Raw genomic sequence first — 19,793 nt, forward strand, 5'->3', positions numbered from 1 at the left:
GTCTTATCCAAGAGCCGTTTAAAAATGTGTGGGGGTGGATAAGTTAAAAATGTTATCCGCATGTGAACCTTCACCCCTTCCCTCACATTAAAATATTTTACTTCATGTTATGGTGAATGGACGTAATGTGCCACGCGCCATACCATAGGGTTCTAATAGAAGGGGTAATGTGTCTATGAAATTTCACTTGTATGATCTGCTTTTTCGGGTACGTCCCCCTTCCCCGCCCTTCTGTAGTGTTTTTAGAGTCGCAAGTCTGGGAGTGGCTTCTTGTGAGGCGTCGTCGAACTAAACCACCTGGGGAAACCCGGAAAAGAAGGATGAGAGAGAATTGGAGAAGTGTAGGGAAGAGTTGTTGGGGTTAATTTTGAAGTTTAGTCTTGGAGGTCGATCTAGTAGAGGAGGGATGCAACGCACCTCTCAATCCATGTAAAGAGAGGCATCAAGCCCACCTGGGAGCTACTGACGGAGGTCAGTCTTGGAGGTTGGTCTTACTGGTCAGTTAGGGAGGTCGAGCTAAAGTGCTCACTGACTGTCAGCAATGCAACTACTTGCCACTATCACAACACCTTCACAATGAGGATCACAGACGTCGGGATCCTGACAAAGCAAGGGAGAGAAAGCAGAGAGTTGCAATTTACCAACACTTGGTGTTCGATTCATAACTTAAGAATTGAAGAATACTGCAGCAGGTCTACAGACCCATACTAGGCTAGCCTTTTAAGGAATCACACCTTATAGATTTCATATATTTTTATAGGAAGTCTTATAGGCTTATATCAGAAGTAATAAGATAGAGTGAGAGGATTATAGAAGGTGAGTAGAAAATTAGAAATTTTCACCTTCCTTTTCATATAAATTATTTATGTGGCCATTTTCTATAGGTGATCCTGTTACTTATCCCTGCAGATGTGACAGATATATATGCCATAGATATTTAATAGTGATATTTAATATGTTCAGACATCAGCTTCTCTGATATGTGTCTTTCACGTAGTGGGATTAAAGCTAATTTTGAATCTTTTATTTAAAAAAATACAAAATAATACACAATAAGCGGATTTAGCATACACCTACCTTAATATAAATATATATTATAGTTAAAGTCTAAGTCTGTAAGTTTTGGATTTCTAGGGGTACATTTATGCTCACCCTAGGTTTATAGCACTTAAAATAATACATTAGTTTTCCTAACCGTACTTTAAACTATATGTATTTTTTTATAGATTATAAAAATAGAGAAACATCACTGAAAAACAGATCTTTACCTATTTCACTAAATTTATTATATGTCGTTGTAAAGCTGAAAAAATGTACGAATGTGTAAATACTTGTAAATTTTCACTAAAAATTATGTATGTCCCTGAGAGTTAAGTTCTCCAAAATATTATAAGTATGAAGAAATATCTAAAATACTTTAAGTTCTTTAAAAATAATGTACGCTCCAATATGTTCTAGTTATATATTACTAAATACAGTATGTACTCTATATGAAGTTAAAAAAGATTTAGTAATATTTTTGCAAAATCCTTGAAAACACTGCTTCAGTTTTTGTTTTATATTTTCTTATTAAATTTCATAAAAAAAATATTTTATAGTCTTAAAAAAAACATTAATTTTCTTTTAAATAATGTTTGCACATAAGTTTTTAGGTTTGCCTAAATAAATTATATATGGCTGAAAATTTCCAGTGGCCCAGTTGTCATACGAAATAATGCAATATATTACTCTCTATGAAATATTGTGATGTAATATTATATATTGTAATACTGTGACTTCCCAGAACTTTTGTTATATAAAAATATGTATAAAAATTAATATACTAATGGATACGATGTAATTTAAATATACCTCATATTAATTTATTAAATTTATATTTTGAAATGAGATAACGTTCTTGTTCGTAAGTTGATTTTATATGTTGATAGGTAAAGTAATTCTGTATGACTTATACACCTATAAACCTCGAATGAGTATAAACCTAGAGTGAGTATAAACCTAGAATGAGTGTAAACCTCTAATGAGTATAAACCTAGAGTGAGTATAAACCTAGAGTGAGTATAAACCTAGAGCGAGTATAAACCTAGAGTGAGTATAAACCTAGAGTGAGTATAAACCTAGAGTGAGTATAAACCTAGAATGAGTATAAATCTAGAGTGAGTATAAATCTAGAGCGAGTATAAACCTAGAGTGAGTATAAACCTAGAGTGAGTATAATCCTAGAGTGAGTATAAACCTACAGTGAATATAAACCTAGAGTAAATATAAACCTAGAGTGAGTATAAACCTAGAGTGAGTATAAACCTAGAGTGAGTATAAACCTAGAGTGAGTATAAACCTAGAGTGAGTATAAACCTAGAGTGAGTATAAACCTAGAGTGAATATAAATCTAGAGCGAGTATAAACCTAGAGTGAGTGTAAACCTCGAATGAGTGTAAACCTAGAGCGAGTATAAACCTCGAGTATAAACCTAGAGTGAGTATAAACCTAGAGTGAGTATAAACCTACAGTGAATATAAACCTAGAGTGAATATAAACCTAGAGTGAATATAAAACTAGAGTATAAATTTACCCTAGAGATCCAAAACCTAGAGCCTACATTTTTGTGTAAGTTAAGCTATGTATACTTTATATCCTCTTATGTGTATTATTTTGTATGGTATTCTATAAATGATTAAAGTGTCTTATATTTTTTGGTAACTCTCCTATGAACAGTATATATTTTAAAACTTGATGCCTACGTGCACTGACACCATAACCCACTACCTATGATATCGCATCTGTAGGAATGACTAGCAGGTGTTTTACAAGGAATGGTGACTAAAATTATATCACTGAATAGGGAAAGGCCATTTCTCTTTCCATTTTTACATTCTTGCCTTCTAAATTCCTCTTACTTCATCCCACTCCTGCTGATATAAGTATTCTGTTGAATTCCCCCTTTTCCACCTCACGGCAGAAATCGATCTCTTTTGGTAATTGTAAGTCCTTGGGGAGCCTGTGAAAGGCTTAACAGGTCGTTTGTTACAGTCGACAACATAGCAAATGATAACTGTGGTGATGCTTATACTAGGATGATAAAAATCTCAAAACATTCATGACATGTAGGTGAGTACAAATAGGAAGGTGTCTGTCCGGCACTCAGCAGACGGAGGAGCAAGTTTCCAGCATATCTTGCGCTGAATGACCCACATGGGTTTAGTGCTAAATATGAAATATTTATTTACTATTCAAAACAAGAATGGTATGTGCATTTGTTTGTGGGTACGGCATGGTGGGCAATATGATGACGTTATATGCAGCACCTTAATTCATAGAAATATATAACTCTGTGTACACACACACACCGGGAGTTTGGTCTTTTTTATTTTTAAGAAAAGAAAGTTAACTTGATTAGTCGTGTATATGTAAAATGCGTGGAATGCTATTTTTAATTACTAGGGAGCTACTCTTCCTGAACTGTCCAGTCAACTTTGACTTGACTTGTCACTTTTGAAAGCATTGCTCTCTCAGTGCTACCACTATCACGTTCTAAAACCACACCAAGAAATTACTGTTTTTTACATAAAAATAGTAGTCACTTAATACATCACTTTACAGACATGTTATTTCAATGTAACTTGTTCATCCTAACAAAGTCCTATGATGATAATTAGGTACAAGTATAACACCAAGTAAATCAATTAATTTATCTTTGGAAACACAAAGAAAAAGAGTAAATTTTGCGGAAAATGATGTTAAATCGACTAAATTATATACAGATCTGCGTCCTTGTAAGGACTTTGGGCTGTATTCAGGTATAGTTACGGTAATTATATCTGGTTTTAATTCGTAGGATTACAATGAGTATGGTGTAGGGAGGACCTCCCTGGTAACTCAGTACCACCAACACATTATTATTTTCCCTTCACTGTGTGGTAAACTAATTTATGTTGTTTTTCCTCCGCCATAATTAAATAAACGCTTAAATGACTGCAATATCTTTTCTTCTAAATAATGTAAATGCATAAACTAATGACGGGAACAATTTCCTAGGACAGCAATGGCGAGGCTACTCTGCACACACCCAGTCGTACCATTGGTCACCTCAGTACCTCAAAAACATCTAAACTCACGACAGACCCACGAATTACAGGACCGGACGACGATTCGGTCCACCGTGTGACCATAATTGAGTTTATTATTTATTTCACTCATATTGTTCTTGCAAACCTGTCATATTCGGGTTATATATATAATTAAATATGTATACTTAATTGAAGTAGACAGCGAGTATGATGCTTTACTTTTCATCCACCATAATATTGTATGTTTTAAACATTTTAAAATACAGCAAACAGTTGGTGAAGCAGAAAAAAATATATATTAAATATCTCGTGTTTTTCGTCCTAGCTTGAAGTTTTGACTGATAAACCAAAATCTGTTTGGCCCCCACATCCCCCCCAAAAAAAGTATTGCTGCAAAAATTCCTCCAAAATCAGTACGAAGATAGCGAAATTTAAGAAAAAAAAAAAGAAATCACGTAAATACAGCCACGTAAATTGTACGTGGCTGTATTTAAGTAAAGTTAGGTTGGGTTGGTAGGTCTTACCAATGCAATGATATATTTTTAATGAAGAGTAACGTTTAGAGCAGTTCCACTGTTACGTGATACACACACACACACACACACACACATATATATATATATATATATATATATATATATATATATATATATATATATATATATATATATATATATATATATATATATATATATATATATATATATATATATATATATATATATATATATATATATATATATATATATATATATATATATATATATATATATATGTAGTGTTATAGTAAAGAGAGAGAGATAGAGAAGCATGTTGTATGTATAATCTCCCCACACAGGTAACCAGGAATGATAAAATTTTCTTGCATCAGCCCCACCACCTTACCAACCAGTGTGTTCTCCACCTGGTGTGATCCCTTGTTAGACCACCATAGTAAGGACTGACCCATACATGTGTTTTCCAGCTAGTGCGATCCCTTGTTAGACCACCATATTGAGGGCTGATCCACCCATGTGTTTTACACATGGGTTGATCCTTGTTAGAAAACAACAGCTAGGCCTGACCCACCCATGTGTTTACACCTAGGACTCGTATACCTCGCCCTACTCCTCCTACTCGGCCACCACCACCTACAGTCCAGACAGCACGGAGGTGAGGGAGGAGAGACGGAGTGTGTCCCCCGCCCCCGCCTCCTACAGGCCTTCGGCAGCCACCCAGCTCATCCTTAACCGAGTAGCGTTAAGGACACCTCGCAGTTCGGTGTCGCCGTTGGTCAGGGTAAGACCCCAAGATGTCGGCCGCCAGCAACGCTGCTTTCCCTCGGATATATTTAAGTTCTTTTGACTATTTTTCTGCGTTTCTATTTTTTATACAGTACGCTCTCTTATAAAATTATTCTACATAGCACGATTTTTTTGCACATGAAACTGAATAACGCATACTATAAAGGCCTTATCACAAGCTGTTCAATTTGGATGCATTGTTTCAGTTGCAATTGCAAAAAATGCACTATATAGAGGAGCTTTATTAGACAGCTTACTGTGCTCTTATTCTCGCTAATGTAACAACGGGGCGGAATTTTCTATTTTCTTTATTTTTTTTGTACTAAATCACATCATTTCAATTATTAATATTTTTTTTGTTTCGGTAATTTTCCTCGCTTTCTTTCGTTTCTCCATGATTTCGCTTTCTATACTGATTTATCTAATCCCGTAATTTCTCTAGTTAAGTAGAAAATATTTATTTCGCCACTGTGAATATGTATCTACTTTTCCCGCCTGAAGCGGCTAGTGGATGTAGCCTAACATGTTGAAGGACGTAAATTCAAGTTAGGCCCAGCATGGTGACATTTCTTGACACATTTTGGGCATCGATTGTCTCTTGTCCTCCCACGACATTGTTACCCGGCTCAGTAAATTCTCACCACTAACACGGATGAAAAACCTTCCCATTCACATGGGTGTATAAGTTCCTTCTCGCCACTCATACGGGTGAATATCTGCTTTCTCACCACTCACACGGGTGAATAACTTGCCTCACCACTCACACGGGTGAATAACTTGCCTCACCACTGATATGGGTGAAAAACTACCTTATCGCCATTCACACGGGTGAATAACAACCTTTTTGCCGTTCACACGGGTGAATATCTGCCTTCTAACCACTCACACGGGTGAATAACTTGCCTCACCACTAATATGGGTGAAACACTACCTTTTCGCCACTCACACGGATGAATAACTGGCCTCACCTCTCACATGCGTGAATAAAACAACCTTCTCGCCACTCGCTACCCTATTATGCTGATCCTATTTCTGTGCATAACACTTCCTATTGAAAAGGATGTATACACCATGAGGTGTATGTCTCTCAGTGTATATATCCTGAGAGTTTACTTTAGCCCATTTAATAGGGATTAAAGTACTCTTGACTGGCGGTAAACAAGGGATATGCAGCCTTAATGACCCTCGTGTAGTTGATAGGCTTTTACGTCTCATTAACCAACTTATTCTCTTCTTTCTTATAACCTTGAAATGTTTTTCGGAACTTTGTATGGCTAAAACTTATTAAATTTATTTAGAATTGATTATTTTGTTAAACATTTTATTATCATATTTCGTTTTTGAGATGTAATCAATATTGCAACTTTTTTCACTTCATTTATGACTATAAAAAAAAATTGATCAAATACTGTAGTCTCCTACTTATTTAAATGTATTAATAATATGTGTACTTCTTTTGCCTTACAATAAAAAATGATGTTCTTATGTTTCTATAATATATATTATTTTGCAAGACGTTTTTAGCGTGTACTGACCAAGGTGGAGGAACATTATTATTATTATTGCTAGTAGTAGTTGTAATATTATTATTATTATTGTCAATATTATTATTATTATTATTATTATTATTATTATTATGTCGAAGCGCTAAACCCATAAGGTTTATACAGCGCCTGGGGGAGGGGATATGGGAGGCAATTCGATTTGTCCGAGGAAAGGAAGGAGTAGCTCCAATTCCTCGGATCAAAAAACCCTCTCACCATCAAGGCACTCGCACTTGAAGGGCAGAGGCAGTAACAGGTGAGTGTTAGGGTTGGCCATTTGTCATTATTCACTAGTAATTACAGAAGCAGAGCTAAGCTGGTGCTGTTCCCTCTTCATCGATTACATTATATATTTTTATTTATGTACAATAACTACTTCTTACAGATTTTTTTTTAATATTTTACATGTTTTTGTGAAGATAAATATTTTTAAACCTCAGTTTATAGGCTCTTCCATTAATTATCTCAGATAAGGTTATGTCTCCTCGTTTACACAATATATCATTTGATATTTATATGTATAATGTAACCAAATTTCACAGCATATATGTGCTGAGAATTTAATTTCTGTATTAGGAATTCATGTATTTTTATCTGGTGGGGAAAGGTTATTATATATATATATATATATATATATATATATATATATATATATATATATATATATATATATATATATATATATATGAAGTGCCTAGTTGTTTGTTCTTGGAACGTAATAATGTATTTTTGAACATTCACTTAAATCCACAAACAGTAATGTGTATGGCAGTTATGAATATCAAAATTGATGTCATATTGTGTATAAACACACAGATTATCATAATGTTAAATCGAGCGTCTCTCTAGACAGCATTTCAAGGTGGAGAGTTGATGTAACCCACATTTCTCAGCATAATGGCAGATGTTGCTTGCAGGGCTACCCACAGTTTGGTCCACCACCTCCACCAGTGCGTATCGTGCCGCGTTTACCCCCACCATCCTACTACGACTACGGTGGTTACTATAGTTACGTCCCACTCCAGCCAAGGATTAGGTTTGTCCCTGTCTGTGCTTCTTCTCAAGTGAAAAAAATCTTGATACCCCCCCTGAATATTTTCATATTTTTTTTTCAAACATTTTTGGGAAGTTCAATTTTTTATATTTAAATCTAAAACGTATGTTTATAATTAAAAAAAAACTGAGTTAAAGTTACTAAATTTATAGCTTTTGTAGCGTTAGGGTTGGAGGTTGGTTATCAAAATTTAATTTTTTTTATCAGAATTTGAGATTTTAAAAGGAACAGAATTTATTGTTTTAAATGGCTTTTGAAGTTTTAAAGGAGGCTTTGAAAGTTAAAAAATAAATTTTAATTTTTATAAAGCATTCTGAAGTTTCAAAATGTAATTTAAAGTTCTAACAGGGAATTCGTTTTTCAAAGTAAATTTGAGGATTTTAAAGAAAATTTATGGTTAAAAAGGTGTCCAGTTTTTTTTAAAACGATTCATAGATTTTAGGAGTGAATTGTAAAGAGATGTGTTCAGGAAAGAGACAGAGAAGTGTGTTGAGGGAAGACTAAAAACTCCCTTCACCCCGACAGCCGCTACGACAGCTACCTGGATGACGAGCTGCCTGAACCTGCCTACATCCCACGCTACCGTCCTCGTGTCGCAGATACCCTAGACGATGCCGACTTCCGTGAAAGAGTATGTTCTCATTTCCCTCGCACACCCATGCTCCTCCCATACCAACGATCTCATACATAAGCCTCCATCCTTAAGTCATGCTCACATCTCAGTCAAGACCTCCATCTTTAACGCCTATGTATCCATACTCTTGCCAACGCCCCCTTAACCTCACTCGTCACATACACTCACAAACTCAGTATCAAGAATCATAATCCTTTTTATTTATTCTATTATTTCTCAGATGACGAAATCTTTTAATTTGACTCTCCTGTGGTAGAAGATAGTCCTCAGCTGATAGCCTCGGAGTGGACTCTAAAGTTCTCTACTATATGTCTTACCTTTGTACATGTATGCATACTCTGGGGTATATACTCATGAATATACACACACTGAAATTATCGATGGTTGTGGCCAGATATGAGCTTCGAAGAACTTGGATGAACGGCAGACTGCCAACGTGTGTCAATGCAGACACATGTATCAGAACACGGCTCTACTGGGGCGACGTTTCGCTCTGAGGTTTACATCCTTTGGACGAATCGTTGTCACAATGAAAGCCTGTTCTTCCGTTTGTGTATTCTTCAACGGAGCCACTTAACAAGTGATCTGTTAGGTAAAACGAGCAAGAACAATTAATGAGACATTTATTAAGGCTACATTACGCTCTCCACCTGCGTTATCAAACCACTGTTGGTTTAATAAAGCTCTTTTAAAGAGAATCATAGCCACTATGTGTCAGTAGTTGCTCATGCGTCTTTTAACTGGACATATTGTAGGTAAGTCTATCAATAGTGGTACATCAAGTTATGTATCAAACCTCTGTAGCCGCCATGGCTGTGGAGACGTCATCCATCAGCTGGAGGTCCAGTTACCCGTTAAGTTTCACGTTGATGTGTTGTAGAACAACGTGTGGGTGGATGTGAAGCACTAATCCACAATTCGGAGGCGAAACTACAAACGATGCTTTGATCATTACGAGTGGACGTAATTAAGGTTCACGACGACTTGATAATGGTTCAAAATGTCTAAAATTTCCTCCCCAAAATGTGGATTAATTACGAAAGGTGAATTTTCCCAATTTACTTTTAGGTGTAGCACGTAGATTGTTTATCTATATACATAGCGTATTTGTGAATGTGTTAATTACCCATGTGTTCTCTTGAGTTCTTGATATGCAGTGAGAACTATAGAGAGTTTTAACCAGCATTGTAGGAAGTTAGGACTTAGTGTAAAAAATGATAGGTTATCACAGGTAAAGCTCCAAACCTTGAAAGACATCACCCGCTCATAAACAAATAAAACATCTCACGTGAAGATTATGGTATATTTGCATTGACTTTCAACAATGAGTATCAGTCTGAAGGTGTCTTTTATGATTGACTTTGAAGCTCTATCTAAAATGTTATTCATTTGTGGACCTCACAGATCTGTGGTGTAGAGAGCTCTCCTGGGGTAACCTCTGTATATTATTGTCAAAATTTGGTGTGATATCTACTTGTAGCTGTAGGAGCAGAGTTATGCTCGCGGTGTACCGTCTCTAGTGTGTCTGTGTGACCTTATACTGCCAGGGAAGACTTTTTGTATGAAAATTGATGTTATGAAGTGTTGTTGAAGGTATGTCCTGCCCTCCAACAGAGCCTCCCTCACCTCACCACCACCACTACAACCACAACTACCACCCCACGGACCACCGCCCATACCAGAGGCTACTCCCCAGGTGTAAGTCTCCCTTACATGTTGTCTCGCATACCACGTGTCTACCTCGAACACTGGTAACTGGTAGCCTGGCCACGCTCATAGTTTTAAATGCTAGGGATAGAACTTAATGCTAAAGATAGACTTTCTTGCTAGGGACAGCGTTTGTTGTTAGGGAGAGCGTTTATGTGTGAGACATTACTCGGTACTAAGGCTTTGTGCTAGCTTTAAGTCTGAGGACTCTGTATTTGCGTCATGGTGTACTTAATTTCGAACTCACGAGTCCTGCTCGACAGACATCCAAATTTTTCTCAGTGAGAAAAGTGTAGCAAATTTAACACATTATTCTTGAACGAACTTGAGTTTACCTGTGTGTTGTGTTGCTGGCTAGAGAAAGAAAATAGCAAGTGGCACACAACACAACATGGGTCTTCTGGATTGTAAGATCTTGCATAACAAATATTAATACAAGGTAATCATTAAATTTACCTCCGAAACATTGGTAAAAATATACGTACAAACTCTTTCTCAAAAAATATTAAAATGTTTTCACTTCTCAGATTTTTCTGGAGGTATAATATTTTTTTTTTTTTTTGGGGGGGGGGATAAACTCCAGAAGCAGGTACAGATATAATTCGAAATTACTTTTAATAACTAGGAGCACGGCAAAAACGTAAAGCGGAGAATAGGACATTCTTGTATCTACCTGTTCTTGTCAAGGATTACTTTCCTGTCAGTGACGTGTTCCTCTTTCCTTGTGCCGATAACTTCCAGTCTGGAAAGTAGAGAACTTTTGAAGTGTAAACCTTCCCTCCTTGATGCAGGCGAGAGTACAGGGGCTCTTGATTGAAGGAACTGAACCTGTACTGCCCTTCGTTGGATCGAACTTGATTGCTTTCCATTACCCACATGCTGTATGACCTCTACAGGTTTAGATCTTTCTAAATATAATAATATCGATGATGATCAACAATAATAATAATAAATAAATAATATCACTGTCTAGCCTATAATATAAATAGCAACAGAATAAATCATTGATTCATGCTGGAACTTAAATATTATTGCCAAACCTTTTACTCTGTTAGATGGCTTTATTAACCAGCCACTCTAACCTCTCATTCTGCTAGACTCATATTTACCTTTACTGGTTAGGAGTCGCTGCTCTATATAACTAATTGGTCCTAGAACAAGCTGAATTTAGGGAACTTATAACTTACACAAGACTTTATTAATGTCATACAGTTAATGTAATTTGAGCAAATCGGAGCTTAGGAACATATACCCCGACTTAATTTATCCGTCCATGAATCTGGAGTTTGTCAGCTAAGTAGGCAGTCTTTTAAACTCAGTTGAAAAGTCGTAGCAGATTCTGGGATTGAAGTGCCACCTGACCCTGGAGTGCCAGCTTTGACCCTGGAGTGCCAACTTCTGGCCCTGGAGTGCCAACTTCTGACCCTGGAGTGCCAACTTCTGGCTCTGGAATGCCAACTTCTGACCCTGTAGTGCCAACTTCTGGCTCTGGAGTGCCAACTTCTGGCCCGAGAGTGTCGTGGCAGATATGTTTGTTGGTCTCGAAGACTGAGGAATTAATCCTACCAACCTTTCATTTATCTCCCACTTAAAACTGACTTACTCCAGGTCACTTGCATTATCAGTTATCCTATTTATTCATTGACTCTAAATGCAAATCAGTGAATTCTTATAGTCTTACATATCAAGAAATAAAATATATCTTTTGGTCTAGAAATTTCAACGAGAAACATAAAAAACGAGAGAAAATCGATGATTAAAAATGAACGGTGACTTATGTTGCAAACGTATTTTTTGTGTGTGTGCTTGTTGTACGCACGTGTGCATGTAAAAAACTTATTGGTAGCTACACACACACACACACACACACACACACACACACACACACACACCACCTGTGTGGGTGTATAAGTTTAATGGCCACTACGTGATTGTGTGAATCAGTAAGAGAAGAAGTTACCAGTGGGTCGAGGCAGACGTCGTGATAACACAAGACTATGTTCAGTGGTACAGTAATAAGTCATACAGTGACTTGACATCTTTCTCAGTGCAGAAACAATTTTGCCATAAAAGTTTTCCATTAACTCTGGATTATTAAATCCTTTTCTTTAAATAATTCGGTACCAACTAGAGGATTACGGAGATTTCTTGCCTGTATTAAGTCTTTCCAAACTTTGCGACGGTAAGAACATTAAGAACTGTATGTGTCTCTAGCACTTAAATTAACCAGAACAGCTTCTTAACATGACTTTGAGAGAACAGCTTCCCGTGGGGTTAAAACGAGCCTTAATGCGTGGAAGAGTGCCAGCTTTAAAGCGTGGGAAAGTGCCAGCTTTAATCTTCTTAATGTATCGAGGCAATGAGCTCTGCATGACAAATTAAGTTCCTGTGTTAATGAATCAATCGCTGTTTCTATCGTAACAAAATTTAACAGTTTTAACACGAATATTTTGTAGTTCCCGTTTTTTCTTTGCGGAACAAAAGACAATCAGTACCCGGCTCGGCATCATAAGATCCTTAACTACTGCAGCATAACCAGTCATGAGTCGCGGATTAAAAAGAAGCGCTGTTTAATAAAGATAATGCCACTAATAGCTATTGAATGTACTAGTGCTTCCAGTTGTTGCTTGACGACCCTCTGACTGGACAGCAGTGACGCTGCAGCAATACTCGCCAGTATCTCCAGTGGTGGCAGCACCCTGCCAGCCAGTGGTGGCAGCATCCTGCCAGCCAGTGATGGCAGCATCCTGCCAGCCAGTGGTGGCAGCATCCTGCCAGTGGTGGCAGCATCCTGCCAGCCAGTGGTGGCAGCATCCTGCCAGCCAGTGGTGGCAGCATCCTGCCAGTGGTGGCAGCATCCTGCCAGTGGTGGCAGCATCCTACCAGTGGTAACAGCATCCTGCCACCCCCGAGCCACACAAACCCTCACATACTCACGCACAGACACACGCACACACTACTCAAACATGATCAGCTAGATGGGTATACACACACATGTAACTCGTTTATTCCACTTCACTTGACACATCCAAAACACGCATTTTTATACCTAATTTCTATGTCCGGCTATACTTGTATGTCGAGTGTGTCTATTAAAACATACAAGAAATAGTCTCCATAAGTAGTGCACCACTACTTAACGCAAGCCTTCAAGGTTTTATCAATGTCCATTACGTTCCTTAGTAAATAAAAAGTAGCATATCGTCCGCTGTGTCCACAAGAGGGCTCTCGCTTCCCACAGTACGTAACACACTATGTGGCTAACTCTGTGCTCAGTATGTCAAACATGGATGATCGTGAATTACTACTTGGAAAAGAGAGTTTCGAGCCATTGTTCATGTTCCATCGTGGTACAGTGGTACCAGGTGTTCAAGTGCCACCTAGCTAGCCCAGGATATTGTATAATACTTGGTATAAACACTTTAAGTTTGTAAAATTCGTGGCACACTGACGGTTCATGTTTTAAAAGCTTTCAATATAGTATGTCCAAGTAGGTATTTAAAACTCTTACACTCTCAGGCACCGATTATAACCACTTGCATGTAGAATAAATCCATTAGGAATATCTGACAAGAGGTGCACCATATACTTTACAAGTCAACGTCACTGATGCCAAGGTTGTCAGAGAGACTTGAGGCTCTTCGAACACTACCTTCTGTATGACGGTCTCTGAAGGTAATTCAGATCATTGAAGATGAAATGCTAAACACATCACTTACATTACAGATAGAACGTCTGAACATGACGCATTGTTACACCTGTCGAACGGGACGCAATGCATGATACTGAACGTAAGCCACTGAACATATTGCTAAGTACAACCCAGGTGAACAAAACAGTCAGTACCACGAGTCCTCAGTCCAACAGTAAACATCACAGTAAATTATCTCTACAGATTCTACGTCTCTCGCTTCATAACCATCTTCAAGCCTCTATAAATAACACTAATTTCTCCCCTAATGCTTTTTTATTGATTTTTTTCAGTGCCATTTATATTGGATTTTACTTCTTGCTTATTGTGTGACATCACATTTATCGGTATATAGTCATTATTTATCTTTATTTGCTTTTCCCCACTATTTATTATAAGTTCTTACAATTCTAAAATGATAGAATAGATAGTAATTCATAGTAAAAGCTTAATTAATTTTTTTGTAATATATGTTTTTTAATATATTCTACTTTCCCTTAAATTTGCTCTTTTATTGTTTCTATATTTTATATAATCAGTGTTGCCTCTCTATTCCTATTTTTTTTCATTAAATAATTGCTCATGCTTTTAAAGAAAAAATCTTTATTGCATAACTAGTAACAAAATTCTAGATAGATCTTAGTACAGTTCGTAGAGTTAACATTAAAAATTCCTACAGTGCAGATTAATCCACCAAGAGAATAGAATACCGAGAGTTGTATACCTGACTGTGCATATACACTGAGAGTCTACACTAATCATTAACTTGGGGATTAAAATATTCTTGACCGGCCGAGTTTTGGGGATTTACAGAGTTAATGACCCTCATGTAGTCAGTAATGGTTTTTCTTGAACACCAACTTTTGATTGCATGACAGCTTGGTTTATTAGGTTCGGTGGCCGTCGACTGCTCGAAGGCCATTTAAGGCTGCGTATGATCTATGCACCACCAGTCAAGTATACACTAATCCCTAATTTTTCCTAGTAAATCAGACTATATAATTTGTATGAAGTGAATTGTGTGTTGAATATACTATATGACACTTCCCTCGGTTGTATATACACTGCTACTCTCAGTGCATACACATCGAGAACTATACACCGAATATACACAAACTACACATTAATCTATTTAAATTAATATCTTGTGATACTAAGAGATAATGTGGCGTTCAATTACATAAACGTTTTAGTGTGGGCAGCAATTTTACATGAAGGGAAAACGATCTGACAGGAGTTCATTTTTTTCCACTCATATTCTATCGCATGATCTGAAGAGTACAAAAACAAGAGCATTTTTTTTCTCATGCATCAACACAAAGACCTTTTTAAATGTTCCAGCCTGAAGTCATTCTTACTAGACATTGCCAGAAGTCATTCCTATTTGCCAATGCTTAAATCATTCCTCTTATAAAGTCATTCTTATTGGACATTGCCTGAAGTCATTCTTAAAGTAATGGTCTTCCAGAAGACCACTCCTTTAAGAAATCCTCCTTACAAGACTTTATTATATACCTGAAGTTACTAGTATTTGTCTGTAAATAATTCTTGCTAGTCACTGCCTTCCAGAACTCACTCTTACTGAGACAATGTCTGCCTGAACTCACTTATACTGGTCATTAGCTTAACTTACATCTTGAAGAAATAGTTTTTGAGGTCAGTCCCTCAGCCTGGAGATGCGCTCACCTCCGTAGTTCCTGACTGTAGCGATGAACACCTCTCCAAGCTGTGGGACTGACCACCTCAAAGACAATTTCTCCAAAGTTGATGAACTGATCACATCAACTTACATCATGCCGAGAGCTGGAGTCTCAATTGAGTTTACATATGCTAGTCTTATATGCTACCACGCACAAAGACAAACTTCTATAGAGTTAATATAATTCTGTTTTTAAATAACATAGAGCCGCAGTGATGTGACATAAAGACTTGTGGATTATAGGCTATGTAATACTGTTAATGTCCTAATTCTGCTTCTAGTTCAGGTCTGGTCTAGAAATGACGTAAGAACCAAGTCACCTCTTTGTTTTAAAGGTTTGTTCTTAGAGAAATAAATCTAGTGCAGTGCAAGTCTTTACAGTAGTAATAATTGTAGTAGGCGAAGAAGATGACAAAGAGAAAGCCATCTCACTTCGCTTCGAATTCATTGTATCATGGAAGGACCAGACCTGTGCTTGGCTAGCTTTGCCGGCACCTCTTTTGGCCAGTGCCTGTGCTTAGTGTAGTCGCTGCAGCTAACCAACTAACACCCCCCAGGCACCAGCACCTGCAACACGTGCGGTGACCACAGGGGAAGGAGAAGACAGCCTGGCCCTGGTTCCCTTTCGTGGACGCACCGCCGGCAGGCTCAGGCCCCACCTGCAGTCCCTGCCCCGGCAGGAGACAGTGCCGGGGGAGACTGAAGGTGAGAGGCATCTAGCCCGTCTGGCGCACCGCTACCCAAGCCTCTCTGAACCACAGATGCTCCAGGACCACGTCGACAAGATGCGCATCCGTCTTAAGTCCCTGGCTTACTCCCTCGACCCCACCGGCCCAGTTCCTGAGATCATCCTGCCAGAGCGACACAAGAAGTAAGTAGTCTTGCATATAGATCATCCCGTCTCCTCACACACACACACACACACACACACACACACACACACACACAACTTGTACGTAGGTCATTACATCACACACCCCACATACACGTACAAGCACACAGCTTGTACGTAGGTCATTACATCACACACACACACACACACACACACACATACAGACACACAACTTGTACGTAAGTCATTACATCTTCACACACACACATACAAACACACAACTGTCATAATGGCTGTTTCGCAATACTGCAAAAATGTGTGGTGGAGGTGCATGTGTGTTAGTGCAAGTGTAGTGGTGTTACTGGTGTGGATATTAACACACTTCTCCTCCACAGGTCTGCTGCAATAGACGACAAGAAGTACTCATCCGGTGAGACCCCAACACAGCGTCAGTCTTGATATATCTCGTCATGATGCATAATTCCATCCTTCCTCTTTTTGCATATTGTTGATTTTAATTCAGTCTTTGAAAAATAACAAAAGTACAATCTGTTGTGTAATGGATATATCTTTTTGCATTTGATACTCGGTGACATTTCCCTGATATTTTGATATATTATTGTTCATTTTTAACATATTTTGCACATTTCAGCCACTTTAATTATTTATCATTTATTAAGTGCAATAACTTAATTTCGTAAACAAGATTTCTTAACTATAAGACCATATTTCTACTTCGAGTTTTTAACTCCATATTAAATAAATATTTAATTAAATACCAAATATATTTATCTCTGCATACTTTCTATAAATAATAATGTGATTAATGCCATTTCCATGTATAATATATACCAGACCCCTAATATGTCTCCCCCACGACCCTGTGACCGTGTGAGTGTGTGTGTGTGTGTGTAAGTGTGAGTGCCGCACACTGAGTGTGCTAGTGTAGGTCTAAGTGTATATAACGCCTGAGGCTGGGTATACAGGGCCCAAGCACCTGGCTTGTGTAGAGTTTGCCGGAGGGCAGCCCCAATGGAAGCGCAAGGCCCGTGCCCGCTACCCTGCCGAGGACCCCGAGCACGTAGCCACCTTGGTCAAGGCTGAGTACGTGGACGCTGAGGAAGCCCCTGGTAGGTCCTCCTCTATCTACCGTATCATTGTGACACAGTCCCCCACCTGTACCAGACCTACCTGCTCAATCCACTTCTACTAGCTTTCAGAGTCAAATTTCAACGTAGATTTCAAAACACAAACGATCATGTTTGAATCTGGTTAAGTTTTTGTTGGTTCGTTAATAGGAAACTAAAAAAAAATCTAACTAAATTGCAGTGGTTATCATTGTGAATAACGTCCCTGGCGCAGATGGGTGACTGGTTCCTATACCTTGGACAAGGCTCGCTTTCCTCTATACGACGTGGGAAAGCTGAGCCGAGTTGAAGGTCAGGAAACTGACGCTACATAACTCTATCCCGCTTCCGCTACCGCTCAGTATCCTGTTGCTGCTACTGCTAGCATCACTGACAATGTGCCCAAGGGGCCAACATTTCGATACTGACCTCCGTGGGAAGGAATGCATGGTGGTTTTCTTTCTCTCTCCACACTTGACTCGATTACACACTGACGAGGGAAGAGTAAGTTGTCAGAGAACGAGTGTTGATTCTGTTTTTAGATACTTCATGTTTATGTCGTAAATAACTTACTAAAGACGAACACAATGTGAGCAAAGCCTGCCAAGGTTTGTATGAATGTATGTCTAATCCACGAAGTGATGGACCTCTGTATCATACGTGTGTGTATATGTGCGAATCTCTTTCTGTTTATACTTAAATTCTAGTGACTTATCATTTTTACGATCCGCTTCATCACAAACATTTTCTTTTCTTGCACGAATGTTAATATATTTCATGTGCATGCAAGCACGAATGCAAAGCATGTGAAGATTATATGTAAATGACTAAATAATCCCTGTGAGAAGTACGAGTTACGTCACGTTGTCAGGAAGATACCTAACACTGCTGTAGGAATGACACATATTACAAAAGAAAGATTTATTTGGACAACGTTTCCCTCTTTGTAGACCTTTATCAAATCACGCCTTGATAAAGCTCTACACAGAGCGAATACTTCTCATCTAGTATATCTTTCTGGAAGCTAAGCAGACGGAGGATCCAGCCTCTTCCACTTTTCGTCCTCAATGCCCCACATAAACATGATAAGCTACACAATCTACACAGAGCTAAATGCAGTCATTTCTTCACTGTTGTCTGGGATTCACCTAACCATGACCACTAGTACACTAAATACAGTTTATGTTCTCGCCTATAAATTGAAGGTTGCTGTTAATGCTACGGCCGCGCTCACTGCCACAACTCTGCCTCAGTAATTCATTAACTAACTCATGCTAAATAAACAAAATGTGACTTACGCTCCAGTGATTCTTTCACAAATACGCGAAGGTGACCTGGATATAATTTTGTCTTGTACAGGACTTACACAAGATTAATTTGCTGAGAGAATGTCTCTTATAAGGGAGTAACAGCTGTGACTGTAGTACCTCCAGATATCAGTCATTAATAACCAACGCTCCGTGACTATACTTCCCCGACATGGTAATTAATATTCTCTTAACTCTGGTATAATAGTTCACGCGGAAAATAATTTAATTATGTTCACTTTAATATCTTATAATTAGCAGAATTTGCGAACTAAAAGAGTCAAAAAGACTTTAAAAAAAATTGATCCGAGGGACCAAAACATTAAAAAGACCTCCGTTCCCTTATAACTTGACGGTCTTCATTGTTTTGAGTTTTAAATCGTATTTTTTTACGTTTTTTATATATGTTTCTCTTTTTTTTGTAATCATAAATATAAAGTTAGCGTTGCGGTGAACGTGTCGTGGCTGCCACTTTTATCTTCCTTCTCTTTTAAGAGAAGGTGGAGTGAGCGGCCCCATGGGAATGCCAACCGGTGCGTTGGTAAACCCAAGACCCAAACGTTTTATCGCGCACAACCTTCCTCCAGCAAAAACATACCACAGACAAACATAAAACAGATCGTACGGAGACGAGGAGGAGCAGAGTTAGGTGGCGAGTGTGATGAGTAGGGAAGAGAGTGTTTTGTTGGGGCGGGGGTAATGGTAATTGGTGGAGATCCTGTCCTCTGGCCTACCTCTCCCCTCCCTCTCCGTCTCATCTGCTAGTGTGCGACCACCACACCCTTTGTGTAGCACGATGGCTGTCCTGTCCTAGCTTGTCCTGGTATGTATCTGTACTCGTTCTTACT

The 19,793-nt window shown here is 38.2% G+C and overlaps 1 protein-coding gene across 23 annotated transcripts in view; it reads left to right on the forward strand.

Moving 5' to 3' along the window:
- Positions 1-19,793, forward strand: part of LOC128691358 (uncharacterized protein CG45076) — a 119,449-nt gene that overhangs the window by 56,954 nt on the left and 42,702 nt on the right. For 12 of the 23 annotated variants that reach the window (XM_053780175.2, XM_053780174.2, XM_053780173.2 and 9 more), the window contains 7 exons: positions 5,154-5,345; positions 7,812-7,930; positions 8,474-8,579; positions 10,197-10,280; positions 16,237-16,550; positions 16,907-16,941; positions 17,498-17,641. In XM_053780175.2, coding sequence (XP_053636150.1) covers positions 5,154-5,345; positions 7,812-7,930; positions 8,474-8,579; positions 10,197-10,280; positions 16,237-16,550; positions 16,907-16,941; positions 17,498-17,641 — 994 coding nt within the window. The remainder of the gene's footprint in view (positions 1-5,153; positions 5,346-7,811; positions 7,931-8,473; positions 8,580-10,196; positions 10,281-16,236; positions 16,551-16,906; positions 16,942-17,497; positions 17,642-19,793) is intronic. The other 11 variants (XM_053780184.2, XM_053780188.2, XM_053780186.2 and 8 more) reach the window with 5 other exon arrangements.

The sequence above is a fragment of the Cherax quadricarinatus genome, chromosome 36, assembly GCF_038502225.1.
Source record: "Cherax quadricarinatus isolate ZL_2023a chromosome 36, ASM3850222v1, whole genome shotgun sequence".
Classification (NCBI taxonomy): domain Eukaryota; kingdom Metazoa; phylum Arthropoda; class Malacostraca; order Decapoda; family Parastacidae; genus Cherax; species Cherax quadricarinatus.